The sequence below is a fragment of the Syngnathus scovelli genome, chromosome 4 (assembly GCF_024217435.2).
Source record: "Syngnathus scovelli strain Florida chromosome 4, RoL_Ssco_1.2, whole genome shotgun sequence".
In the NCBI taxonomy this organism is placed as follows: Eukaryota; Metazoa; Chordata; class Actinopteri; order Syngnathiformes; family Syngnathidae; genus Syngnathus; species Syngnathus scovelli.
Window position 1 is genome coordinate 13,567,019 of NC_090850.1, and position 27,317 is coordinate 13,594,335.

The following is a 27,317-nucleotide window of genomic DNA, read 5'->3' on the forward strand; positions in this document are numbered from 1 at the left end:
TAGCTTGGACCACGATTTACAAGTCTGCAAAATTTTTGCCCGAGTTTGCTTATTAGGTCACTATTTACAGTATAAATGAACTCCACCTTTTTCCTCCCTTCTCATCTTATTTTCCCCGACGGTCGTCAGTTCTGTATTGTTTGTGACATGAATTCATCAAGTGACCCTGCCATTTTACAGAATGTTATCTGTCACATGATTTCATGGCCTGCAAGCACAATAACATCCTGCAGCCCCAGCTGCTTGCCTGCTTATTCCTCGAACAATACACCATGTGTGAGCTGCAAGCAGTCTCTTCACATCATAATCCCATTACGCAACATGAAAGGACGGTGTCAATTGATCAAATTGGTAAACCTTTATTTCAAGGTGAAGTGGCAGAGCAAGTCCCCGCAGAGTTGGCAACACAAGTAGGCACACGTGTAAAGACAATCAAAAATAAACAGTGTGCAACATTTTTCAGGGCCCTGAAGACACAATTCAAAATGGCACAAATGACTAATTGGTTGCAAAATGTATTGCACGCTGGAAATGACAGTGGAACATGCAAAGTCTCAAACAATCCCTTCCTGAATTACTTCTAATTTCACATCTTTTGTTGAAGGCATCACAAAACCTTCATTCGCATTAGCAACTTTTATGAAATACTGATTGATTTGATGATGGATGTGCGGACTGAGACCACTATAGAAGATGATTTTTTTTTCTTTTCTTTTAGGCAAACTACATGATAATATCCAGGGTCAAACCTATGAAACTGTATAAAGGTCTCTATATTTTATCCGAGGAAAAATCCTATGTTTGTAAAATCAAGTGTCTGGAAGTCTTTTGTCATCACTGAGCCCTGGGCTATTTACCTGTGACTTTGCAGTTCCACTGTATCTAAAAATGTGTGTAGAGTTAAATATCTTTATATAAATAATTACCACAAAACATATCATCTCTCTAAGTATCAGCTGATACTCCAAAAAATCTATTGGACCAGAAACATACATTTATATGATTACATGGTATTTTATATCAGAAGTGCCATATTTCAGAGGTCCCCAACCACCGGGCCGCGGACTGGTACCGGTCCGTGGGTCATTTGGTACCGGGCCGCACAGAATTTATTTAATTTTTTTAGCGACGATCAATTAATTCAGGTCAAGACGCTCGTCCCGGTCACGTAACATGTTTCCCCAGTCGAGCCCACAAAGCTACGGAGCAGATACTACTTAATGGTGAGTTTTATTTTTATGCGTTTTTTTTATTATAAATTTATTATTTATTCATTTATTTATATAAAGGCCGGTCCGTGAAAATATTGTCTGACATGTAACTGGTCCGTGGCGCCAAAAAGGTTGGGAACCACTGCCATATTTCATATTCACATGTACCATAATTGTATTTGGTCCCTAAGTAGAAGTGAACAAGTAGTAACTGTAACAAACTTTATACATAAGGCTTCTGTAAGAATTCTGTTATGAACTAAATTGAGTGGGACAGAAGGGTGTCAATGAAAAAAATGATTTGGTTCCACCCTGAATTAAGTGCTTGTGTTCTTATGTGTCATCACGCTTGTTGTAGTAGCCAGAGAAGAATGTAAAAATGCTGATAATCAGACACATCACCAGAAAAACCATCAGTGACAGAAGCCTCTTGCTCCACAAAATCTTCGGGCAAATGCGGCTAAGAAGAACCAAGACCTCCTCCATCCTCCTGTGGAGAAGAATAAAAAAGCCAACTCACCTGCATGAACTTTATATTGTGATTGATTGTGTGTCTTCAATGTGTTTGTGAACATTTTTTAAAGGCACTTTAAAAAAATATAATTGTACTGTGTGTCATACCGGCTTGCTTTGATTTTCTTTCCGCTTTCTTCATCCCTTATCTTTGATACCAGCAACTTGTCTGCAGCTTCATCCTCTTCACGCTTTTCCTCCTGGATTGCTTTGTTTTGCTTCAGTCCTTCTTGGTAGCTTCAGTGAACATATTATACAGTCTTATTCATCGGCAAGTTCAAACAGCACAATGTTACCTAAGAAAAAGTCATCACATGTGCAGTATGATATGTCGCAATACATTAACCTCATCTTTAATATCTTTAATGTGATGATCGGCCATAATGGCTGTGCTTATCTATCACAAAAAGTGCATGCGCAAAGAGAGAAGGTCTCACCCTTTATTGTACGCCACTTCCTCAATCTTTGCCTTGAGCTCTGCCCTGATTTCTGCTCTGATCTCTTCCAAGTTGACGGCGGGCTTGGCAGGCTCCGCTTCCTGCTGTTCCGTCACACTCTTTCCACTGCATTGTTTTGCATAGGAAAGCACAGTTAGTCCTCGGCACTCATTTTGAGAGTGCGTCCATCACAACATAAACCTGATGAATTGCAACAGCGGCAGTGCAAAAACAACAAAAATTGAAAATACCAAGGGCATAGAAAGCTAAATTGTATGTGTTTGGTGTTTTTTTTATCGCTCATCCTGTCCAACCATGCGCTTAAAACTCTCAGTAAACTCCCCTGTAAGATGCCATAGAAGTAAGGCAGACACAAAGAAATGCAAAACAATTCTATTGATAAATTGGCAACATGTGTCGCAATATTTTGGGGGTTCCACAAACTCAACAGTATACAGAAGTTTAAAAAAAAAAAAAAAAAAAAAAAAAAAAAAAACTGCCTTTAGGGTACACAAATTAAAGATGCTAAATCAATCACTGCAATCGATTAATCCCATTGTGCATGCTAAACTACAAGTAAATTAGGCCACAGAAGTAGCGAGATGTTTGTTATTGCTCCTCTCTGGCTATTGGCACAACACTCAGCTCTCTCCGTGACCAGGATACGACTGCAGCACTGAGTCTGGACTTGGTCAAAAACTCGTGTTTAGATTATGAGCCTGGAGAGCAACTTCAGTGACATTGGATGATATTCTTCGATACATTTCCCCATTTCTCAAGCTTGTAACACATCCTCTAGGTCACACAAACAAGATAAAATTTCCCACTGCCACATAAAATGCTGTTTCAGGCGTTTTTGGGCCATTGTTTGGAAGACTGCTCGTGACCTTGGGAATCAACCGGTCTTGTGTGCACGTACAAGTGTGTAAGTGTGTGTGTGTGTGTGTGTTAACAAAACCTACCACTCTGTTGTCGTCTGTTGTGTCGATTCTTGTGAGGAGTTTCCTTTCACATCACCGGCCTCACTCTGCCAGGACGGGAGTGGTCATAAAATTATTAACACATCCTGTAAGCTAAAGTCGACACACTTTCGCATGATTTCTGGTTGGCCGATGCAGATTGTCAAAATAGACATTTACGTTTAAACCAGTGTTTTTTTTTTCCAGTGGGAGGACCCATAAAAGGTTATAAAATAGACTGAAATACAAAAATTAATAACAGTGTTGTTTTGCATTCATGGCCTTAAGCATGTGTTTGTCTGGTTTTGTCTAACATTGTTGAATTTACCCATCCTTTCTCAGTACCATTATTTCTCCAACAAACTAACAACCATAAAAAGCAAGGTTTTTACATCCTTCCAGGCAAAAACAATAGTTGCTGGAGGTCAGGAAAGGACATTGGACTCACCAAGGCAGGAAGAGCTGCAGCAGGCGTGGAAGCTGTTGGAACATAGGGGGCGGCAGTGGGAGGCATCTGACCAGGAATATTCAGGAGATTAAACTTGGGCACCACGGCAACACTCACTCTACGTCTGGGCAGCGCCTAAGCGATAGAGGACAACGTCTTGTTAATGTTATGTACAAAGAAACAAGTTTGAGATTATTGGGGTGGGATTGTTGCGCACCTTTCCGAGAGTGAGCGACATGGATCTTGAAGCACGAGAAACGCCATCATCTGGATGGAAAAGATATTCAATGTTATATTTGGAAGCACTATTAATACTGTATTTTATATTTTTGCTGGAATAAAACATGGACTATCAAAGTGACAAATTTTGCCTGGTACTCGTTCTTTGGTCTCACCTCCAGTTTCTACGGAGCCTCCATAGCAGCGATTAGAGTTCTGGTTGGCAAGCTTTTTAAATTCCGTCAGTTCAGCGTGGTCTTTCTCATATGTCCTCTTGAGGTTTTCAACGTATTGCATCATGACCTCTGTGGCTTTGCTCATGCGTTTCTCCTGTGGCCAAAATTGGAAAAAGTTTCAGACTGAATATCCACCTCAAATAAAACTTCCACCTCTTCTGTAGTGTTGACGTGAAAGCTGCATAATAAAGTCGAGTTACTGTGCATGTTTTTGGAACACCAAATTTGCTAAGACGCGTTGGTGTATTTATTTGTCAAAGATCTAACCAAATAGCTTTTTTTTTTTTTTTTTCAGTAACTGACAGCTAGACTTGCTTCTCTCTGACACTGGAATTTCGAGGGAAAATAAATGACTTGGCTGATAAAGTCTCATTGAGATTCCCATGAAGAAATGAGCAGCTGTACAACAGCACAGGAAATAAATTCACTTCGAAGTTTACGCTCATAAATAGCAACAGTAAATGTTTGCTTTGGCCGTACTAATGTCTGCCGTGTCAAATTCAATCCTTCACCGTGAAACATACTATAACTATTCCCAAAAGCACATTTCTTAAAAAGGAAGTGACAGAAACTTCTATAAACATTTTGCCTTTTCAAAGCTACGAGTATAAATTTAAACTGATTTATTACTTGGAATGCAGTTTGTGGTCATGAAGACACATGATTGTGTGTCAATCTTCTGAGCATTCCTATTTTTTGTAAACATTAGGTAGGTAAGGTACCTAAGGGTGTACAGCAGACAAAGGTTCATGCGAATGTACCTGTCGAACGGCTCCAACTATCTCGGATCTGCTCGAGAGGCGAGTGGCCAGCCGATGGAGCACTGCCAGCGTCTCTATGAGCCTCTGGTAGGCCTCACGCTGCTCCAGGTTCTGCCACTGTGGGGCAGTCATCTGAAAGTTTCCAACAGCAAAAAAAATCACAATCTTCTTTTAGGAAAACAGTGCAGAGTACAAATGTGACTAAAATACTCTGTTCTGAAGTAGAATTACAAATGCTAAAAAATATGGTTTGAGTAGAAGTACTGATTCAACTCTGGTAATAAATAAAGTAAAAAGTGCAGATTTTGAAATGTACTTAAAGGGAAAGTCAACTCAAAAGTTTTCTTTCCAGTATGTTGCATGCGGCGCCACATTAGTCTAAACACGGGATTCTGATTAATATTGCATTTGTGGAAAGTGAATAGAGCAGCTGAATCCACTCAGAGTCAGAAGAAAAATGAATACCGAATAAAATTACAGAAAAATCAACTTAAGTTCAGCACAAAGTATTTGTATTGTTTTTTTCCACCCACAACTGACGTCACCAAAAACAACACGATTCCTAACCTGACAGGATAAATATTAACAGTGTCCAGGAAGCACCTTTTTAAAAGTACCAACCTTCAGTGCAACTTTGAATTCTTCGAGTTCCTTTTGTGTATCTTCCTCAGTCAGGTTCCTCTCCCTCTCTGCCTGTTTGAGGCGTGTCTCCAGGGTGTAGTTGTCATTACGAAAGGCCAATGACAGCTGGACAAACGCATTCTAGTGGAAGGAAGTGACAACAATTAACTCAGGGTGGCACTTCATATTCCACATAAAAAGCACAGATGAGATGGAGAACAAAGGAAGTCTCTCATGGTAAAGGGAACGTTGAGTGTTATTGTTTACTGTCTGCATTAAATGTTACTGTTAACATGCGGGGGACCCGCTGTGACCTTTCACCTTACGCTGTGAATCCATCAAAGCTAGGCTGCACATTTTCCAACACACTACAGAGGAAACACATGACCTCCGACTTTTCTGATGCACACACAGCCCAGCGGGACCAACCGCACGGACTGATGCCCGAACCAGACGTCACTCATGTTTTGCATCTTGGCCACAGGAAATCACCTCGAGTCTCTTTTGGGTGATTGTGACCACAAAATCACTTTCCTGTTGACAAAACACACCGCCATATCCAAGCAGATGTGTTTGTGACCGTAATTAACTACTATGGTAACAAAACAGGGTTTTGTAAGCCGTAGGATGCATCTGGAAAATATAATGGAAAAATCAGAACTGCTTCATCCTCATGAGGGTTGCGGGCATACTGGAGCCTATGCCAGCAGTCTTTTGGGCGGCAGGCAGGGTCGCCATCCAATGGCAGTGCATGTACAGACCATTTGCACCCACACTCACGCCTATGGACAATTAAGAGTGCTCAATTGGCCTACCGTGCAGAAAAAACTCTAAGTAAATTGCGTTGCAAACCTGGAAAGAATACAAACCTCAACTTCTTTTTCTGTGAGTGGAGGTGGACTGGAATGAGATCAAAACAAACTGGTGGTTAGACAAGTTGTGCAGCTTAAAAGTTGATTAGCTGTTGCTTTGAGACACACACCAGCCGGGAAGGCCCCGATGAAGTTTGAGTTTTCTCAGCATGATGTCGGAGATGTTTGGCATGGCGTCCGACTTGGTCTCCTCGCTGCTTGGTGAGGAATTTGGAGAGGAAGCGGTCCCTGGACACCCATTTGAGCATATATCTTTGAAATCCAACTTAAGGTGAACTTGTACACTCTTTGTTTCATCGTCATCATCAACATCGTCATCATAATCATCATGATCAGATTTTCCCAGAGATTCAGGAAGTGCACACCCTCAGCTACATTCTGTTCTGAAAGCACATTTCGGTCTTGTGCGGATAAACAAAAAGAGTCACCTTTTTCCTGTTCAGCAGCTTCACTCAAGTCCGATAACTTGGAGCCGACTATGGTTTGGTTACGCATCAGCTTGTGGTCCTGCACATGCATCAGACAAACACACCAGCTTAATACATTTCATGGTAAATGAGCTCAAATGGTAAACGAAATCGCAAGAGCAATGTTTTACCTCTCTGAATTTGGACAGTTTGGGTCCAGGGAGCTCTCTGAGCACCGAGGATTTCAAAACGCCATCCCGGGTTTTGTCCGAGCTTGCGTCTTCTGCTCCATTTCTGGAGTTAATGCCCCCAATGGCATCCCAGGAAACAGCCCTCATTAGTGGTGGAAAAGCACCAATGGTCTTAATTTCAGCAGTACAGGGGGCCTGTTGCGTTGGGGGTCGAGGGACAGGTTTGGCGACCCCTGTGGCCGGGGCCTGGTTGGAATTTCGTCCTCCGTCGTCACTTTTAATGGCTCCCGGGGGACTTTTGGCTTCACAGTTTTCCTTGGGAATGGCAAAACGGGGCGTTAGGGTCCCAGAAGACACTTTCCTCTTCTCTGTGGGCTTCCAGTCCACGGCTAGTCTGTTGCCCTAAGGGAGCCCATGACATTTAAGTTAATTCAAGGACCACTCTATTTCAACGCTGAGTACAAAAAGAAATCATTGCGACCTTCTTTTGCATGTCAGATTTATATCTCAAAGCATCACTGCGTTTGGTTTGAGCAATTTGGTAAATAAAAGGAAAGCTGACCTCCACATCCCTTTGTCCCCTCACTGAGGCAACGTCCAGATGCTGCAGGAGAGGGCGACACAGACAATGACATGTATGAGTTGACCTACTTTCCAATACAAAGAGAAAAGGACAAGACAGCTATGAAAAAGAAAGAGAGGTAAATAATGTTTACCTGGCTGATCGACTGTGGACTGCAAGTCACCTCTGGGGAACCCACAAATGGACAAAGTGAAATAAAAAACAAAAAAAGGTGAATAACTGCAATGTCACACAATTTAGCAATTTGGTCTGAAAGATTTCCTATTAACTAAATCAATGGAAAATAATTCTGTGTTTTTTGCATAACAAAATACCCATTTAAGGTACCATGGACCTAACAGTGCATTCAATTTTACTTTGGATTTGATGAGAACGGAATTCCAGAGAGAATAGTAGTATTTGGTAGCCGTACTTTGACCAATGATGTGTGTCACCTGTGGTAGAGTCAGAAAGGCTGCTGGTAGAACGGCGGCCCCGTCGCATCAGGAAGCGGTCGCTGACCTTTTTGGCTTGTTCCAGCAGCTCCAGATTCTTCTGGCGATCTTCCTCTGAGAGCTGCAACTCCGGCAACTTGTCCTTCACCAGGTCGATCACATGACCTGTGCTGTCTAAGAAAACCATGCATACACTTCAATCCTGAAGTATTTTTATCCAATATTTCTGGTTACGTTACGTTACCGTGTATCGAAATCATAAAATAAACAATTGCTATAAACTATTGCAATCTATCTGTACGTCCGTCCGTCTGTCCACAATCTGTACGTCCATCCGTCCGTCCATCCATTCATCCATACATGTGTGTGTTTTATCTACCGACTGTGGTGATGGATCCTGTAGAGAAGTTTCTTGCCAGACGAGCTCTTGGGCTGTGTGGCCTACAATATCATACACAAATTACCATGGACTCTTGGATAGATGCTGTTATCAAACCAATACATTCATCCGGACTACATTTCAGACTGGTTGCTAGTCAGTCACAAGGCACATTACAAAGACAGTCACACTTTCCCGCTCACATTTGCATTGTAACTGACCTAATACAAATGGAACCATACTTTGACTGTGCTCACCTAGCGTGCTCCAGAGGACGTCCATCTTGCTGGACAACGGAGGCCTGTTGTGGATAGATGATAGTGGGGCCAGTCATGACAGCAGCTCTGCTCTCAGCAGGTGCACACTATACAAAGGCAACATGAGGAAATCTCATTTTGAGGAAGTCATTCAGTGTTGTATTAAATACACATCCAGTATCTGTAAATGCTCAAATGCATTGAATAAAGGGGGCTACGGAGGAGTATTACCATTGCAATGGCAAAAAAGAATCACTTTGGGAATTTGGGAGCGCAGTGAAAACTAAAATAAGTGACGATTATACTTGTTGATATCTTGCATTAATAAATCTGTGAAAAGAATTGCGTGAGTGAGAAAATTATGCTGGTTGTCCCTAATCTCTGCAGCATGAGACCCGACATGTTTCAGCTTTTCTTCTTTTTAGTAAGGCTCATAAATATTCAGTTTCATGGAAGCCAGCATAAAATGAATAGAGTAATCCATTCTTACATTTTGGATTTGAATGCAAGTAAAGGATAGCCAAAAGACGGTGTATTACTAGTACCTAGTATAGTTATTGGTTTAGTTAAGTCTATCCATCCATTTTCTGAACCGCATAGTCCCCAAGGGAGTCGCGGGTGTGCTGGAGCCTACCCCAGCCGTCATCGGGCAGTAGGCGGGGGACACCCTGAACCGGTTGCCAGCCAATCGCAGGGCACACAGAGACAAACAACCATTCGCACTCGCACTCACACTCACACCTAGGGACAATTTGGAGTCTTCAATCAGCCTACCAAGCATGTCTTTGTGATGTGGGAGGAAACCGGAGTGCCTGGAGAAAACCCACACGGGCCCAGGGAGAACATGCAAACTCCACACAGGGAGGGCCGGAGGTGGAATCAAACCCGCACCCTCCTAACTGTGAGGCGGACGTGCTACCCAGTGCGCCACCGAGCCGCCTAGTTAAGTCTAATCTACGTACTCCTATAAACCTGATGTTTATACTGTACAATGGCGCTAGTGATAGCATAGCATCATCAAATGTTGGCTGCCCAACATCTCAAGGAGGACATTTAGGTTTGTGTATTTAGAAGCAATGATAGTTTCTTGTCCTGTTGGAATGTGGTGCATTCCACACCCTTCTACAAGGTTTTGCAGAAAATAATTCTTTTTGAGGTATGATGGCAATAAACAAGACACCCGTAGGCCCAAGCATTACTGCCTCCATCACTTCTAAAGAGAATGCTAGGATTTTATCCACATTCCTTAAGGCATTCCTCAATGCTTTAAATGTCTTAAAAGTATACCTTGTTCGGAGGAGGAAGCCTGGCGTGGTATCGCTGACAGCGATTCCTCACCACGGCCAATTTGATTACACACGAGCAGCTTTTATGGACTCACATGCTTTGGCCTAATATGTGCTTCTTCGTAGGAAGACACTATGCTTTGTACTCACCGTACTGGGCGAGCTTGAAGAACTGTCCAAATCCTCGGGGGAGTCCTCTTCTTCCTCAGGCACCGTGGGCATGGCAGGGGGTAGACACCGCCGGGAGCGGGTGAGAGGGAAAAAAAAGGGGCCCTCAGCAGTGGAATTCTTGCTGGACTCCTTGGTGTTGCTGTGAGGGACAGATGACTGAAGAAAGTCCTTTGCCTCTTCCTCGACCTGAATAAAAGTAGAAAATACCTCAGGTTATTTGGACAGTACTGGATGTATTCCTATAAGGGCAACATTGGGTAAAGAAGTCACGTTTGTTACGAGAAAGCAAAGTGTGGAGAGTCTCGGTCGTGAGAATGCACAGGTGCAGTCACTGAAAAAATATCCGCACCTCTTGTTGTGGCAATCCACAAAACAAAGCAGTATACATGTGGGATCGTAAAATTATCACCTTATCATATCACAACTATTTGTTTACTATAATTTTTGTGGCTATAGTTTTGAAAAATTGTGACAAGGTATTGCGGACCACACATACACAGTTGTCCGACGAACTCACTGTCCAAATTCTTTAGCGATACTTTGCCAATGATGCAGTCATTATGCAATAATCCACATTAAATAAATAACAGCGTTGACATTTTGTGCAGGAGAATTGTGAGCGTTGGATTGATTCGTCAGTGTGACAAATGATGATACAATATCACCTCTTTATAACGACGTCCTAGAATTGCGTAAAGTGCGACAGTGATTAAAATTGATTAGACTAAAAAAAACCTGCGGATGAACAGACCTAAGGCTAAACCAAAATGAACACAGTGTACTCTTGTAAACATTGAACTCATCAGGCGCCAGTGGAGTTGCTGACTTCTGAAAAAAATAAAGTAATAATACGTAAAGCGTCTTTGGTTCCTTGAAATTGAATGGATTATTATTGTTATTACTTATATGGTAAGAAAAGTCAAAAGTTATTCCTATGAGCATTCTTAACTGTTGGGGTGAGAAAATTGGAGAGTCTCTGAGACGACTGACTCTCGCAGACTGGCTGTGGCAATGAGTCTCCGAGGGACATTGTAAAATAAACACAGGGGCTTTTACATACACAATATAATAAGAACATCCTGAGTGGGAATCACACATTCAGCAACAGAGGGGGAAATTACATAACTCCAGCTGTGTTGTCTTTATTTGTGGGTGGTGGTGGTAAAATTAATTCAGTAAATAAAATTGACAGAAACACAAGAGTATACTGGGTATAAGGACATCCTGTGATACTGTATTCATTCAAAATGTCAGCATTGATTTTAAAGTAAGACCTAATTGGGTTATTTTGCTCCCGGGCTAGTCTATTTTTAATCCATCGCGATGAATACAGATGGCGAGTGGTAAACACGCATTTTATAATGTGCAATCATGGCTGGAATCTAAACAAGTCAATCGAAAGGGATGAACATGCATTACACATCTTACGTTTTAACGAAATGTCATTTTTGATAGATGTTAATGAAAAATGTTGGTACAGTCCAACCACGGTAGAGTTAGCACAGAAACATCAACGTTTATTGTACATTTTAAATTTCAAGCAGTTATTTGAGCTCCAAATACAGATTGTTTCTTGATGATAAAAAGTAGTATGATCATACAAATGTAAATGATCTGATATGTAAGTATATCCTTTCAAGTTTAATGACTATCTAAATCTTCCTTTGAACTCTCTTCCCTGTTTTGAAGCAAATATATGCAAATCACCACACGGTGCCAGGCCACTGCATTGGTACAGGAACATTTGCATAAGGTGATGTCTGCCTTTGCCCCACAAAACGTGTCTCTGTCAAATGGAAAGTATATAAATACTATATAATAGTATATAAATAAACAAACCATTAATAAATAACCATATATAAAATCATGTTTCTTTCAGACACGCTTGACAAATGTTCAGTCAGCTTCACCGCATAAGCCGTCAGCTAAACCAAATGGGGAGTACCAAGAAGTATACCTTCAATCCAGACTAATTTACAGAAAAAGACAGTACTGTCTCAGACAAACCCAGGTACTAACACATAAACAAAAATAATATTATTCTTCACGTCTCCTCCACTGCTCAACACAGCAGAAAAATGACAGGGAGAAATGCAGTTTGAAAGTCCTGCACAAAATTATTTTTGTAAACATGCAGCATTGTAGATTCCTGCCAACTCTGCATGATGCTTTCCACTGCAGACGTGACCATGAGACAGAAATAAATAAGCGCTTTGATTATTTCCTGTGGGACACAGGGACTGACACACATTTCTGTGCACACACAGTCCAAATGCAATCTTTGTTTTCTCATGCTATCATTTCATCCACAGTGCTTTTAACAAGCAAAGGACAGAGACATGGGGACTGTCACCTTTGTTCCCCTCATTGGCACGTTACATAAGACAGACCCCTCCTGTCACATTTGTGTAAAATGTGGCTGAGCTGAGTCAAGCGTGGGGCCCACAGAGGAAGTGCTCAGCTCGAGAACCTCATGTGACATAACAGGCCAAAAAAGTCAGAGCCATTGAACAAAGATGGACAATCAATATCTCTGCTGAATTTTAGATGCAGCACAAGATAACAGTCATTTGCATTAAAACAGTTACAAGTTCAAGTAAGATCCTCTAAAAGACACAGCAGAGGTTAACATGCCACTCATCCTGCACACATCTCAAACAAGAGACCCCCCACGATAGAAGCCCCCCATCTGAACCTGTCCAGCCAAATTGGAGCGCTACCTGTGTCCACCTCCAGTTCCCAGCGGACCTCCTGTCTCAGGCGACTTCCCACCGACTGTCACTGCACGCTGCCTTTTCTCAAAAAAGGTCTCCAGCCTCTTGGTCTCCGCTTCCTTCTCCCATCCCCTTGCTTCCCTGTCTTTTTTCAGCAGCAGCCTCTCTTTGACTCCTGGGAGCTTTGACCATTTAAGGAGAGAGCTGTATGCCTCTTTGAGCTACTTCAGACTCTGTGTGTGTATGTGTGTGTATATGTGTGTGTGCGCGCGCGTGTGCGTGTGTGTGTGCGTGTGCGTGTGTGTGTGTGTGTGTGTGTGTGTGTGATGGTAAAGTTAGTGAGTGAGTTGGTTCTCTGCCCGCTCAGGGGAAACCACATTTCTTTCGCTAACTTAATAGAATCGGTCATGCGTAATAAATAGCTTTTTTCTTTACGAAACGACAAAATTTATGTGAAGTTCTAAAACAGTTTTTTTTTTATGCTGATCACGCAGTCGTCACACGGAGCACAATTGATGGTCACTGCAATTTGCGAGAGCAATCTAATTGGACGCAGTTTCTGTCCATGAACAAGTTTTGGAACAAATTGATTTTAAGGAACGCATTATTATGAAAGCTGCTCATTACAAACCTTACCTTATTGCATCTGTCTTGTTCTGTGTCACCTGTGGGAGCCAAAGAGATAGAATTGATTTGCATTTAAAGGGAAATAACATGCAATGCAAATGCGACAGGACTACAGAGGGAGAGACAGTGTGCCATAAAATGGGCTGGAAAGAAATCGGGTGTCCCATCCAGGGAGGTGTTGGCAGGGGCGAAGTTAAGCTGCCAAGTCGAACTGCTCTAACTCCGTCATCTTCATCACTAGGGGCAACGACAACCTGGCAACCGAGTCCAGGGACATGACTGAGTCATCTGCTCGGGTTGCTAGCACTGACACTGGCCAGTATCTGACCCCGGCTGAAGTTCTACGCCATTTTATGAAGCTTTATGGTTGTTACATAATACAATTACTGCTATCCATCGCATTTCTCAAAACAGGATCTGTCTGTTCTGGATATACGTAACTTGATGCAATGGACAGTGAGCTACCATTAACATCAAACTCCTAGTGCAGGTGGGGAAGGCCAGGGAAAGTTAAAATGGAGGGCTGTACTGAAACGTAACATTCACAAAAAATACATTTGAAGCAGTATTACAATGATGCAGCCAACATACCATTCATGGGAAGCTGCGGAGCCTCACTGACGTCTGGGATTACATGAGGCGGAGGCGGGGGACTCGCAACTCGGTCTTCATGTGGTGTAACACGCTCAGTTAAGTGGTCTGGATCACCTGACAGCTCAGGACAGGACTGCCTCCGAAAAGTGCAAAGAGAACATTTGATTAATCTTAACACGTTATAATGCTTTCCAAATAAGATGTTGAGGGAAAAAAGGTGCATTTGAAAACTATCAGCTTTCTTGTTTGTATTTTCTAAACAAAATTAACAAATGTAAATGAAACCAAACACTGCAACAATAGCACGATGTGAATGCAAATAAATGATGTTACTGTTATGGTGTATCATTGTGTGTAAGATTAAATAAAAGTACTCCGATACCTTGTTATCAATATTTATACGATAATTTGTCTAAATTAATCTACATCTGTGGACACTGTTTTCAATTAAAGGGCATAAATCAAATCTATTTAGTCTTTGCTACCCTTTACACAATGTTATTTCTCTCGCCTGGAACCAACCTGTTTATTTGTCTCCATGATCTGAGCTTCAAGCGAGTTCAGTTGCAAATCCGTGTCGGCTGTCCGTCCCAGTGCGGCCTCCACCCTCTGAGTGATGTTCTCCATCCTCACCCTCACTTGGCTCACCCTCTTCTCGCTCTCCTTCACAAGCTTGGCCGACTCCAGTGCGCTGTTGAGCATGGCCTCCATTCTTCTGAGGGCCGACAGCAGCGCGTCTGCCGTCACCCCAAGTTGGACTTGGACTTGCTGTGAGGCTGCTCCACCTGGGCTGTGAACAGGTTCTGTGGCAACCGACGCATCCCTCCGCTCCGTCACGCGTTTGCCCTCAGCTCCGTCTGTATCCTGGCTCTCAGTATTGGTTTCCTTGTGTACGAGAACAACTCTGCTACTGCTTTTTTGCTCGCCTACACTCTTAAGAGAAGCTTGCAGGTGGCAGACCTGCTCCCTCATATCAGTGATAGTCTGCTCCGCTTGATGGAGCCGAGCTTTCTCGGCGAGCTCTCTGAAGGTCTTGCTTTCGCCAGTGCGGGTCTTTGTTCCCTCGACGCTAAGCGCTTTCCACCACTTCACGATGGCCACTTTCTTGGACTGCGGTACCGACTTCCCGGTCTGGTTTGGTTTTTGCTCCTTCTCACAAGTTTTCCACTGCTCGTCCACCTTCACCCCTTTATCCTCCCACACAGACTTCTGGAGCTCGAGGTCCTGTAGCCTGAAACCACCAGCAGAGCTTTATAAACATCTCCTTCACACGCTGTTATGTCTGTAGTCACCAAAGGGGCACTAAAACTGCACTTAGCCTCAATACTGTCTTGCATACAGAGGATGGTAAAGCCTGTGTGTTGCGTAATGAGGTGCCCATAAATTTTCTGTCAAAAGCAGACATTTTATTAGCAGGAAGAAGCTGCTCAGAGTAGATTTTAACATCAACCAAATGCGCTCTGTTACCATAAGAGGAGAAAAGGAAGGCAAAATGTCACATACACATTGACAAGCCGCTGCTTGATGCTTGCCTGTTGCTGCTGGTGCTGAGGAAAAGGCTTTTCCTGGGTTTCAAATGAGGAAGAGACCTATGTCAGAGAAACAATATTGATTAATGGGCTTTTGCGTTTAATCGCTGGCTCTTGAGCGATATTGACCTACCCTTTCTGGGTACTTGTTGCGCCAAAGATGAGCTTTTTCTGCAGATTTGATCTTATGGATGATGCTCTGAATGTCCTCACATTCTGTATGGAGAGGAGCGAGGCTTCTTTCGTCCACAGCTCTGCGATTCTGCCGGCGAAAGGAACGAAGCACGGCCACGCGTCACTGACTTGATTCAGAAAAAGATGATGACGATTTTTAATAGTACCTGCTGCAGGTCTTGCATCTCACTTTGCAGGGAGCGGCGGTTTGGAGGCTCTCGGCCGTACAGTGTCTGAGAACTGATGCAGAATCTGTCATACCTATCCGGTGAAAATAAACAGCAGTTAAGCAAAGTGGATACAAAGTTTTTTCTCTTTTTGTACTCTAACATGGAGCTGAGCTGTAAAATTCTCAACTCAAAATTCTCATGTTTGATTGACCAATAAATGTCTTTGCAGAAATACCTGGACAGAACTTGATGTGAATGTTCATGTAACCTCGTCAGCTCCGCCTGCACACCCTGTGACATGACACCATGGAAAATAATTATTCCCATAAAATATTTATGCTGATAACCGTCTTGAAACAAACCTCAATGATGTTATGATTCTCCGCATGAGAACTCTTCATCTTATCCATGAGAATGTCTTTCTACACGGGAGATGTGGAAAAGATACCTAAGGTCATTTTGAAATAAAATAAAACAAAATGGTTTTAAGGGGTCAATGAACCAACCTTGGTCATTTCTCTGTCTTTCATAGTCAGCATGACCAAAGTTTCTTGAAGTTCAGCCTGTCAATGTTTGAATGCTCAACAAAACAAAACTAGAGCACAGAAACTGGTGTGTGACTGTTATGATCCTACCGTCAAGTCAGCATTGACTTTGCGGAGTTTGTTCAAGCCTTCTTCTGAACATGTCTTTTCAAAGGAGAGTCTTTCATTCTGCGATCGATTTTAAAGGAGACACATTATAGAGAACACAAATTAAAACAGTTCCCAAATGTCATACAATACATCCAAATAATATTTAAAAGAAAATAGAAAGTAAGATGGAAGTAAAGTGACTTTTGGGACATCTTGGAATACCTGTGAAATGAGTGTAAACCATGAAAAAAAATATTTTGCATTACCTTGTCTTCAAGCCTCCTGATGTGAACTTTCAGGTATTCAACCTCATTGCTCTGCAATTGGCCCAAAAGTCTTAATTTACTTTTTTAATTCTATTCGTAGCTTTGTGGTTAATATGTCAAGTGTATGAGATACCAGCTTAGTGCAATTGGCTTGCGTACGGCTGGCCCTTTCCTGAGCTTCTTTAAAGGCTCTTCGGGTCTCCTCCAGTTCCTCTGTTACGGATCGCGCTCGAACTGCTGACCGCTGGGAACTACTCGTGCCAAAATAAAGAAAGACATCCATCGCCACCATAAATCTCCCAAGAAATCTCATAATGCAAGTGATAAGCTCACACTTGGGTCATTCATAAAAAAAAGCAGAGATTTTAATATTCTCAAATGAAATATTTTACCTGGCCAGCTTTGCTCTCAGCTCAGTGATCTCCAGAGTGAGCTGCAGGTTGACATCTTCACACTGAGCCACCGTCCTCAGCAAGCTGCTGTTCTGCTCGCTCAGCTTGCGGTGGGCTTGCTTCAGTTCAGACACTGTTGCCGACAGCTCTTTTGCGTCACTTCAACCAAATGAGTAGTTTACTTGTAAGGTGAGACAACATTATGTGAAAAGAGGCAGAAACTAACCAGTCACATTGTTGGCTGTCGGTTGGAGCAGGCTTTGAAGGAGTAGTTGAAAATTCCAGACCTGAAAGAGTATTTGGTAAAATCAATTTTCTCTGATCAATATAATTTCAAAAATAATAATAAGAGTAGCGTACCATTTATGGGCAGTACTGAAGCATCTGGGTAAGGTACATCATCACCACTGTCCATGTCAGCACTAAACAACAGAGAGAATAACAAGTTCCAAAAACAGTTGTAGTTTCTGCAAAAACTACCAACACACACTTCACCTGCTTCAACCTATCAACGAAATGATACAACGCAAACAAAATTGTATTTTAACAAATTGACTGATGTTAACGGGCATGCTTGTGTCCATGTGTTTTGATTAATATTTTCTTCAAAAATATTCAGCAATGGTGGGCCAACAGTAGCAGTTCTGGCCCTCGATGTTGTGAGCATTTTTCCATCCTCTGATTGGTTGGTCAGATTTAGCCGCACCCGACTTATGGTCTATACACATTAGTAGGCTACATTTAATAATTAACTATCAAAAGCATGATGTATTTTATTGAGATATTTTGTGTTTTTGTCTTGTTATTAGATAAATATGGAATTTGAACTACAGGCAATGCTGCAGTACTATTTTGTACCTGTCCTGGCTGCACTGGGCAATCCACTCCTTCATAGTCAGGTGGAACATCTCTCTGCTCACAACGGGGTCCTGACACTCGGGGTCCAGCAGCTGCTGCAAGGATGTCAGGCGGCCCTGCTGCTGCTGACTCCGGGCCGTCACCTTTTGCAGGTATTGTAAGATGGATGATGCTGACACGTCTCCTGATAGGGATCGACAAGACGGTGCCCACTTTTAAAATAAGTGTTTTACAGTATTCATCTTTCAACAGTCAACATACCTGTGCTGGAAGCTTTACATGCATTGTACATGATGTCAAGGAGTTCATGTTCAGAGAATTCATTTGTGTCACTTGAGTCCTCCAGTTCGTCCCTCATCACACTGTCAGGAAACTCCAACACTAAACAACCATAGACATGTTTACATGTACGGTACGGACAGATAAGAGAATTGCCAAAAATTGAATCAAGTAATCCAGTAAATGGAAAAACTAGTCCTATGAACAATTGTGTGGAAAAAAAAAACCCTCACGTAAACGGTGAGAAACTGAATTGAAATATTCTTTTAATCGGAGCATGAATGTCAGATATGCCCAACAATTAGTTGGCAGCCAGTTCCATTTTTAGGTAGACACGGGGGATATTGTACATGGCGTGCTGTAGCTGTTCTTTTTATCTCTTCTCAAAGATAAACTCAAAACAGGTCGAATATGAGGCCAAGGTTGTTGTTAGGTCGTCATGCATTGTTTCTGCCAGGCTTCACGTAAATTAGTCACCTTGCTTCCGTGTGTGGTGAAATAACTTGCGAAGTACAAAAAGGAATCAAATGGAACGGATGAAATGTATTCCCACCTCTAGCAAAGACAATTTATTGCAGAAAGGATAGTGGTGTAGAATCATCACTTACCATCATTGCTGTCAGACATTGTGGCAACTGGCTGGATTCCCGTACAGGAAAGAGAGTGATGGATTGTCACATTTCTACAAATGCTGTAACTGAAATTGAGAAAAGAAGCAGCTACTTTAAGTTGAGGATTTTAACGCACAAAATGACCATAAATGGGATATCTCTATAAAAAAAGCAGTTCATTGTCTCAGTCAGAAAACCTGCTGTTTGCAGGTTTGATTAAGTAAAAAATAAGGAACATCAAATAGTAAAAAGGATTATACATACATAAAAAGGCCTGGGAAAAAAAAAGTCAAGCCTTTTCATGGTGCTGAAAAAACAACAACACTACACATGGAGCAAATGTCTATTAAATAACACGTCAATCAATCTTGTGGTCAATAAGATATTTTATAAATATATATAAAAATATATTTCAATTGTAATTATAAATTCTTACCTCTCAAGCCAGTGCAGCTCTTCTGAAAGAGAAACAAATGCTTAAATATATATTATTGTCATTATTTGGCCAATGGTCTGATTCACGTAAGAAGCCTTCAAGATGTTCTTGTGCTTATATTCACTTCACATCAAAACCAGCTGACAACCCCCCACCCCTGCCCCCACCCAGCACCCTCCATAAGCCCCCTTTTCCTCTGCTTCTCTACTGCCGAATTGACTGCCTGTGACGATTGTGCATTTACTGTTTGTTTCCAAGTTGCCTGTTTTAGCACAGCAAAAATACAGTACCAATCAAAACTTTGGAAACACTGTGAAAAAGTGAAGAACATTTTTTAATGTCATTTGTCTTTAGGTTGACATAAAATACAGTATTTCCCGCTTTTCAAACATTTCCCTTTTGGGACAGAACAAAATAAGACGGTACATGGTAATGCTGTTTTAAAAAAACTAAGTACAGGCATAAATGAGGCACGTCTGTCAAAACCTAATCACTGTCATCGTCATTGTTGGAGCCCTCGGGTTCTGATGCATTGTCAGAGCGGCGAGGGGACCCTTCGTTGTCAGACCCCGGTTCTGATTCTCGCTCTGATGCCGCGACAGGTGAACCGGGTCGGGACTCGTCGTCCGATCCCGACCTCTTGCTTTCGTTGTCGGACTGGTCCGAGTCGGACTGCTGCTGCGCCCTCCTCTTCTTCACCGGACGGTCGCTGCCAGAGTCATCGTCGTCGGAGCCTGCCGAGCGCTGGGGGCTGCCCACGGATCGCTGAGGGCTGCCCGCTTCACTGCCCGAGTGGTTCCTTCCCTGAGGGCTGCCCGCCTCGCTGCCGGAGCGGTTCCTCCCGGCGTCGGAGTCGCTTTCCGATACGATGCGCTTCCTGTGGTCGTTGTCGTCATCATCGTCGGATCCGGAACCGCTGTCTCTTTGGTTCCTGAAGAGGAGAAAAGTGGATTCGTGAGACTTTTATTTCTGCGGTGCCATCTCCTTCCACTCGTCTTTTACCTGTCCTCTGCTATTTTCAGGCCATCCTCGTCTGAAGACTCAGAAGATGAGATAATTGCCTTTGACTTGATCTTGCCTTTGAGAGAAGGCGGGGGACGCTCAAGCTGAAACTGAAAAAGGACATCAGAAAATTTGGAAAAAAAAAAAAAAAAAATCAATCTAGCCGTCTACAGTATTAGACTCAACGTTTTTCACTCATTGCATCTTTTTTCCCTTACAGCAAGTACCACCTAAAAATTCTACTTCATATTATTGTAAGCCACTGTAACAGTAGAGTTTGAAAATTAACATATGAAAATCAGAACAAATGAAAATGCATTAAAATAAAAACTGAGCCAAAATACTGTTCTTCAAAATGAAATCCAAACCCATAAAAAGTACTTCGTGGTTCATTCCTGTACCACTAGAGGGAACCAGCAAAAACAGTTGTAATGTGCTAATATGTATGAAACAACAAATTGAGGAAAGAAAAAAAGGTTTTACTATTTTGAAAGAGCTAATCAGTTAAATCAAAACTAGTTCATTTGTACAGCTCTAATATTTTTCCACGCCTTCTATGGATTTGGAAGAAGCAATTTTTGGGCTTTGTTAAGTGTCATCTACATCAGTTAGAGGGTACCTTTTCGATCCTCTTGCGCTCTTTGGTTTTGCGCTGCTTCTTGGATTGCGCTCCTCCTTCTTCATCACTGTCTTCTCTCCCTCTGCGACAGCAAAAAAAATAAAGACTCAGTTCCACAAAATGAATGGTTGAAAACTGTTCTAGAACATCTGGTGTGAATGCATTTAAAATGTTACAGACAACTGTATTATTAAATGTACTGTATTCCATTAAAAAAAAGCTTCAACCATTAAGATTAGGCTTAGTTTTAACATTACATTTAGTGACTGTTCAATCGGTGACAGATGACACTGGCACACTCACTTCTTTCTCTTCCGGCGGGCCTTCTTTTCTCCGTCTTCACCCTCGTCCTGCTCGCTCCCGCTGGCTGCCTTCTTCTTCTTCTTTTTCTTTATGGGCAGATCTTCGTCGGAGTCGTCATTGACAAACTCGTCCATGTCACCTCCCTTCTTGCGCTAGGAGTGGACAGAGAGAAGTCATGTAACTTTTTTTGCGCTACATTCGCCCGAGTCTGTGTGTGATGATATGTTTGCATCACTCACACGTCCGCCACCTCCACCACCGCTCTTTTTCTTCTCCTTGGAAACGCCCTCGGTGAAGTTGAGCAAGTTCTTGGTCTTCTCCACATACAGAGCTCTCTGTTCCAGCAGCTTCTTCTGCTCCTCAGCTTCCCGGCTCTTCTTCTCCTCCTGGACAGTTTATTTTGAGGAGCACAATGTTAGCAGATCACACCCCCAACCCTAAAATCTTGGCTGTGATTTACGTACCTGCTCCTTCATCAACTGCTGGCGTAACAGGTCGCGCTCTTGTTCTTGCTTGGCCCGGAGTTCCTTCTCCTCCTCGTCCTGTTTTCTGGCGCGTGCCACGTGGTACTGAGCCTGACTCAGCAGATCGGAGCACTGCCTGCCAATACACAACACACATGGTCAAATTAAGACACGAGAAGGAATCCAATCCAACACGATTATTATAATCTAGCAGACGCATAAAAAAAATAATTGGAGCAGAATGAGACCAAACTTTAAATAGACAATATGAAGAAGGAACAAGTGAGAAAAACACCACAACTGCAGTAATTGGTGCAGTAAGCCCAAATACAGAGGTGGCTTGAGATACAACAAAACAAACACTTGTTTGCGTTTCCAAACATACCTGGCTTCAGAAGCTGCATGCGCAAGGTCAAATCTCATCTTGTCTCCAGCTTTGCTGAGGTAACTGAAATACCTGAGAGTGGACAAGCATGTGAGGAACAAGCGTTTTTACAAATGGCCCGTTCCGCACCGTCTGTCAATCAAAGCGGAAAGTGACCACTGCTACCTGTGAGCGAGTTCCAGCTCTTTGACAGAGCTCAGCACAGCCTTCAGGTTACTCTTCTCATCCTTGAGCACCAGAGTGGCGAGGCGCTGAAGCACCAGGGCCACGTTGAACATGAGGACCGTATCATTGGGTGCCACGTGGCGGGCCTGATTGCAACATGACAAGCCATTACAACAGCTCATAGAGCAAAATGATAAAATTAAGACCTTGCAGAGGTTCTCAAAGCGCATCTCTGATTTTACCTTTAGCAGCATCTGCTTGCACTCCTGGAGTTTGCCACATTTAAAGAGTGCTCGCGCCAAGTAGAGCAACACCTCCGTGTTCTGGTGTTTGTAAAACTTCTTGAGGCAGTTCTCATACTGCACAGCAGAAATTCACAATTTAGTGCTCTCATTGATGCGCAGACACAACAGTTGTCAATATATGTCCTTTTACCATCTGCACAGCGCTGATGTACTGCTTCTGCTCCACGTAGATGTGAGCCAGATTCAACCACACGTCGCTGATGTCGGCCGTAGCCTCCCTCACTTGTGCAAACACATCCCGGGCCTCTCTGAAGTAGCCCTTATGGGCTAGGACGGCACCTGGATACGAGATATTCCGGCTGAGATCAACATCTGGCACTGGTGTTTGTTTTTAAAAACACAGGAAGCTCAACACACCAATTCCGTTGGCCGCATAGAGGTTCTTGGCATCGTTTCGCAGGACCTGTTTGTAAATAGCCAAGGCGCGATCCTGGTGTCTCTTTTCCTAAACACATGAGAACATTGATAAGGAAAGGTCAGTAGAATGCAGAGTTCCACAAATAATGAACAGTCAATTAAATAATGTATTTAAATGTAAACGCCATGCTCACCTAAATTAAAGGGCATCTTCTTTGGCCTGAGCCTTACACAAATGTAAACAACTTTTGCATACTCTGCTAACCAACAAACTAACTTACAGCTCAGGAGAGAACACTGTCTGTGTTTAGAAAATAAAAATATTTTAAAATAAATGCATACTGTATCTCAAGACCAGCAAAAATTGGCTCCTTTCAATACAATAGACGGGGCTAAAGTAGGGGACTGCATTCCAGCGCCCCATGTTGGTTGACGTCACACTCCGGCACAGGTTTTAGGAGACAAAGTCCTGCTTGGCCCATGTCCTCCACCAAAATGTCTGCATAATCCTCTTGAGAAAGAAGAGAAATATATTCTTTTGTGACTGCACCTTCTCACGGTCTCTTGTGGGCTGGTGGAGGGTCTGCAGCCACACATTGCCCAGAGCCAACATGGAGTAGGTGTCATTCTGCGTGGACGGCTGCTTCAGAATACGCTCAAACTTCTTTTGACCGGGCCCCCATTCCTGTTTGGCCAAGTGGAGGTTCCCTATGAGTGACCAGGCATCCGGGTGATCCTGCAACAAACAGTAAGAGAGAATGGTGACGACGCTCTGGAATGACAAAACATTACCAGATTCTTTGACCGAAATATACCTGATTAATCTGAAGGGCCTCTTTGAACCAATCAGAAGCCTCGTAGAAATTGCCTTTGTCGCGTGCCATCGCGCCGAGTCGCAAATAGCCTGCAAGCCAAAAAGAAATGTTGCGCAATCGCCTTTCATCATACTTCAGCTGCGTGATGTATAGTTGTAGATTTGGTGTACTTACAGTCCACATAGTTGGGATGCTCTCTCAGAATGTTTTTGTAGAGCTTCTCCGCCTCGTGGAATTCACACATGGCCTCGTACAGACGCGCTAGATTGTAGGAGGTGGTGACGGAAATGGCGTTATAGTAGTGCTCGTCGTGCTCTCCCTCGGCTTTGGCCCGCTCCAAAGAGGCAAGGAAGTATTTCTGGGGGAGGAGAAACGTTTCGTTTTAATGTCTATAATTTACAACACAGTGCTATTGTCCCTTAAAAACATGGCGGTGGTTTTTGTGACATTAACATAGCAGCTTCCAGCTTGTTGCTTTGTGAACTGGACGCTCTGCGGTTACGCAACAGTCAAAACGTGATGCAATTTAGAGTCACGGGCCTCTACCTTGGCTTCTTCCAGGTTACCCAGCCGGAAATGAAGTGCTCCCAGGTTGTTGAGGATCTCCGGCGGCACGTCTGCCTGCACTTTCTCCTGCAGGATGCGGGTGGCTGTGCCGTACGCAGACAGCGCGCCTTGGATGTCGGTCTGCTCCAGGATCTGAGCCAGCTCGATCCAGGCTTCCACGTCGTCGGGGTACTGCTCGGTTACCTTCTTCAGGTGACCCTACGAAGCAAAGATGAAGATTTCGTGTAATAATAATGTCTACTTTTTTTTTGATTGAGCATTTTTTTCAAAATACTTTAAACTTAATTGGACCATCCAATCTATGATAATGGAATCAGTGGTAAGTGAAGAGCTGAGTATTTTTAGGTACTGGTTTGTAAAAAGTTTGAGTTTCTTTTTTCATTAGGGCGAGAGGTATGCCACAAGACTTGTCATCAATAGTATGCCACAGTGGCAACACTGCACAAATAAATGTATAACAGATTTGCTGAGTATTTAGGACATACGTACTTTGGCAATGTCTCGTTTTTCCTGGTCGTCAGACGTTGCATACAGGGAGCCCAGAATTTTGATGGTCTCATAGTTGTTGGGGTAGGCCTTTAAAACCTTTTCGAAGCACTGGGCTGCATTCTCTTTGTCTCTTCGATAAACATACATCTGTCCCAGGCCGAAGAAGGGCAACACGAAGGTGGATGAAGCAAACTGGGTGGCCTGGTAGTAATACTGAAAGGCTTGGTCATAATCCTCCTGAGAACAGAGGACGAAAGACGAATGACATGTAGTATGTCTATTTAGAGTCCAATATAAAGAACCACTTCTGTATTAAATCAGATGGAAGCTACGTCACAATTGCCATGGATGCTACCTGGACGTGAAAAGATCGAGCCAACTGGTAGCAGCTCTCCGCCTGCATGGCCTCCACTTCCGTGTTGTGGAAAGCATGCAATGCCAGGTGCTGAACTTTGCTGTAGTCCTGAAAGCAGATAACAGCGAACAATGTGAACGGCATTCAAAAGGAGGTTGAGTGAGCGGGTGTGATGAAACTTGGCTACCTTTTTGAAGAAGAAGTGGTTGGCGAGGTGGTTGAGCACCATTGGGTTGCTGGGGTCGATGGTGTAGGCGCGAGACAGGAGCTGCACTCCGTTCTTGATGGAGTCGGCCTCCTTGTTGTTGAGCTCCAGCACAGCCAGGCCCACGAGGGCTCCCACGCATTTGGGGTTGAGCTCCAGGGCCCGACCGAACGCCAAGCGAGCTTTCTCCAGTTTGTTGAGCTTGACGAAGCAGTGGCCCATGCCCAGCCTTACCTCAGCTGGTCACATCCAAAAATCAATGCGATACAGCATGTCATGTATGCATGACTAGAGAAGTGAAGGCAACGGTTTAAAACCTTTACCTGGACAGCCGGGGTTTGTGCGCAGAGCCTTTTTGTAGTACGCCAGTGCTCCTCTGTAATCTTTTTTATTGAAGGAGATGCAAGCCTTTCCTGATAAACAACAAAAAGATGCGCTATATCAGTGGGTCAAGTCTCATTATTTGCACAATTGTATTGTTAAACGTGGTTTATGATCATCCAGAGTTTTTTTTTTTTTATGGACAAGCTCCTGTTCTTTTTTTTCATATTAATGTTACTTCACTTCTTCAGTGGCTGGTGCTGCAACAATGCTTCTACATTATTGTTTTTTTTCTATCATTTGATTAAAATGCCATTGTAAACTCCTCTAATGCTAAAAAAATAACAAATCCAAAACAAAGTCGTACAAAACAAATCCATCAGTTGATGTTTTTTTTGCAGGTTTTTGTGCTTTGAAACTCCTTTGAGTTGTAAAGTCAAATAAATAAACAAAAATAAATAAATAAATGAAGACAAATGCACAAAAGTGTTGCGATATTCCTAAAAACCTTAATTTTATAGTGTTCAACTTGCCAAGTAACGCAGGGATGTTATTGGTGGACTGGTTGAGGACAAATTGGAACTGAGCGTCAGCCTGGTCCATCTTGTCTCCTTCCAGTAGGCAAAAACAGGCTCTACCCAGCAAATGGTTCTGAACGAGACAAGACGAGTTGCATTCATTCAACATAAACGCTTTTTTTTTTTGTCACCTGCTCTGAGATATTGATCTCACCTGATCATACATAATGATCTTGTCTGCCATTGTGTACAAGAGTGTGGCCTGTGTGATGAGCTCTTTTTTGGCATCTTTGTTCTTTTCCTTGCGTGCCTGCTGCACGTAGTAAGCAGCCAGAGTGTCTAGACATGTCATCTGATCCTTCTCGTGGTCGCTGTAATCCAGGTTCCCATCGATACGTGCCGCCTCCAGGAGTTTGACAAAGTCCTCTGTTTTGCCCTGCTTGTAGTACTCCAGCTGAGAGAAGAAAACAAGGTAGTGTCATTGTTTCATTGCTTATTTGAGGAGCTTTACATTTGCAAAAAGTATATATGCTCACCGCCAAGGCAATCCATATGTGGAGCTGTGTGTGCTCCTGCTTCAGGATACTGATGACTTCATCACCTTCAGGCAGCTGATCAAAATCAAGCTCGATGACCTGCAGGATGACATGTATTACATTTAAATCAATTTGATGATAAGATACAAATACATAAATAAGGCAATCACAATTCATCTGCAGGAATATGACTTCCGTTCCGTTTTGCGTACAGTGAAAGGTAGTATTTTAGTGTGTGTCTGATTAACATCACTACACCGATTTACTTAAGTTTATCACAATATTTTCCCAGTGTATATTAAAATACAGAAACGCTAATTTGGACATACAGTAAGTGCCTCTATGTCACTAATGAAGCACTAATGCAGTGCAGAACAATTCTGAGGTTAGCAATAGCATACATTGCTATTAACACAGCAGCGGCCGTTTGAGAACCAGCATAAAACCAAAAAGATTTACCTCATCGGTGTCCCGCAGAGGGATCTCGATAGACCCTCGAGACATCTTGGAGGAAAAAACAAACAAATGCAGTTGACAGAAACTTTAATGCCAGTGCAGCCAAATAGCCTGGTCGTAAATTGATGCCTTGCACCGGAAGCCAGCACATAGATTGTGCAACCGAAAACTGCGTCCGATCGGAC

General features: G+C 42.9%; 2 protein-coding genes across 2 annotated transcripts; both read right to left on the reverse strand.

Moving 5' to 3' along the window:
- Positions 1-343: 343 nt before the first annotated feature.
- On the reverse strand, positions 344-19,403 carry mrvi1 (murine retrovirus integration site 1 homolog). Its single transcript, XM_049717744.1, has 38 exons — positions 19,271-19,403; positions 18,832-18,920; positions 18,206-18,325; positions 17,945-18,128; positions 17,447-17,508; positions 17,313-17,373; positions 17,087-17,245; positions 16,828-16,945; positions 16,695-16,745; positions 16,429-16,506; positions 16,300-16,356; positions 16,156-16,215; positions 16,029-16,084; positions 15,791-15,884; positions 15,583-15,711; positions 15,424-15,509; positions 14,443-15,151; positions 13,918-14,053; positions 13,336-13,364; positions 9,965-10,171; positions 8,529-8,635; positions 8,272-8,333; positions 7,893-8,066; positions 7,592-7,623; positions 7,438-7,479; positions 6,876-7,277; positions 6,706-6,784; positions 6,388-6,505; positions 6,275-6,305; positions 5,406-5,546; positions 4,785-4,916; positions 3,964-4,117; positions 3,786-3,835; positions 3,569-3,703; positions 3,124-3,188; positions 2,162-2,287; positions 1,833-1,961; positions 344-1,701 (listed from the first exon to the last, which is right to left on the reverse strand). The coding sequence occupies exons 2-38, from the start codon at positions 18,848-18,850 to the stop codon at positions 1,545-1,547; spliced, it is 4,551 nt and encodes a 1,516-aa protein (XP_049573701.1). The 5' UTR covers positions 18,851-18,920; positions 19,271-19,403; the 3' UTR covers positions 344-1,544.
- A 183-nt stretch (positions 19,404-19,586) lies between these two features.
- Positions 19,587-27,307, reverse strand: ctr9 (CTR9 homolog, Paf1/RNA polymerase II complex component). Its single transcript, XM_049717692.2, has 23 exons — positions 27,136-27,307; positions 26,677-26,775; positions 26,355-26,594; positions 26,156-26,273; positions 25,625-25,714; positions 25,284-25,540; positions 25,097-25,204; positions 24,742-24,978; positions 24,232-24,450; positions 23,860-24,043; positions 23,686-23,774; positions 23,421-23,606; positions 22,871-22,958; positions 22,644-22,792; positions 22,451-22,567; positions 22,209-22,354; positions 22,044-22,115; positions 21,659-21,794; positions 21,434-21,580; positions 21,195-21,346; positions 20,892-20,973; positions 20,273-20,382; positions 19,587-20,201 (listed from the first exon to the last, which is right to left on the reverse strand). Exons 1-23 carry the CDS (start codon positions 27,178-27,180, stop codon positions 19,757-19,759), a joined length of 3,516 nt encoding a protein of 1,171 aa, XP_049573649.1. The 5' UTR covers positions 27,181-27,307; the 3' UTR covers positions 19,587-19,756.
- Between the last annotated feature and the right edge of the window lie 10 nt (positions 27,308-27,317).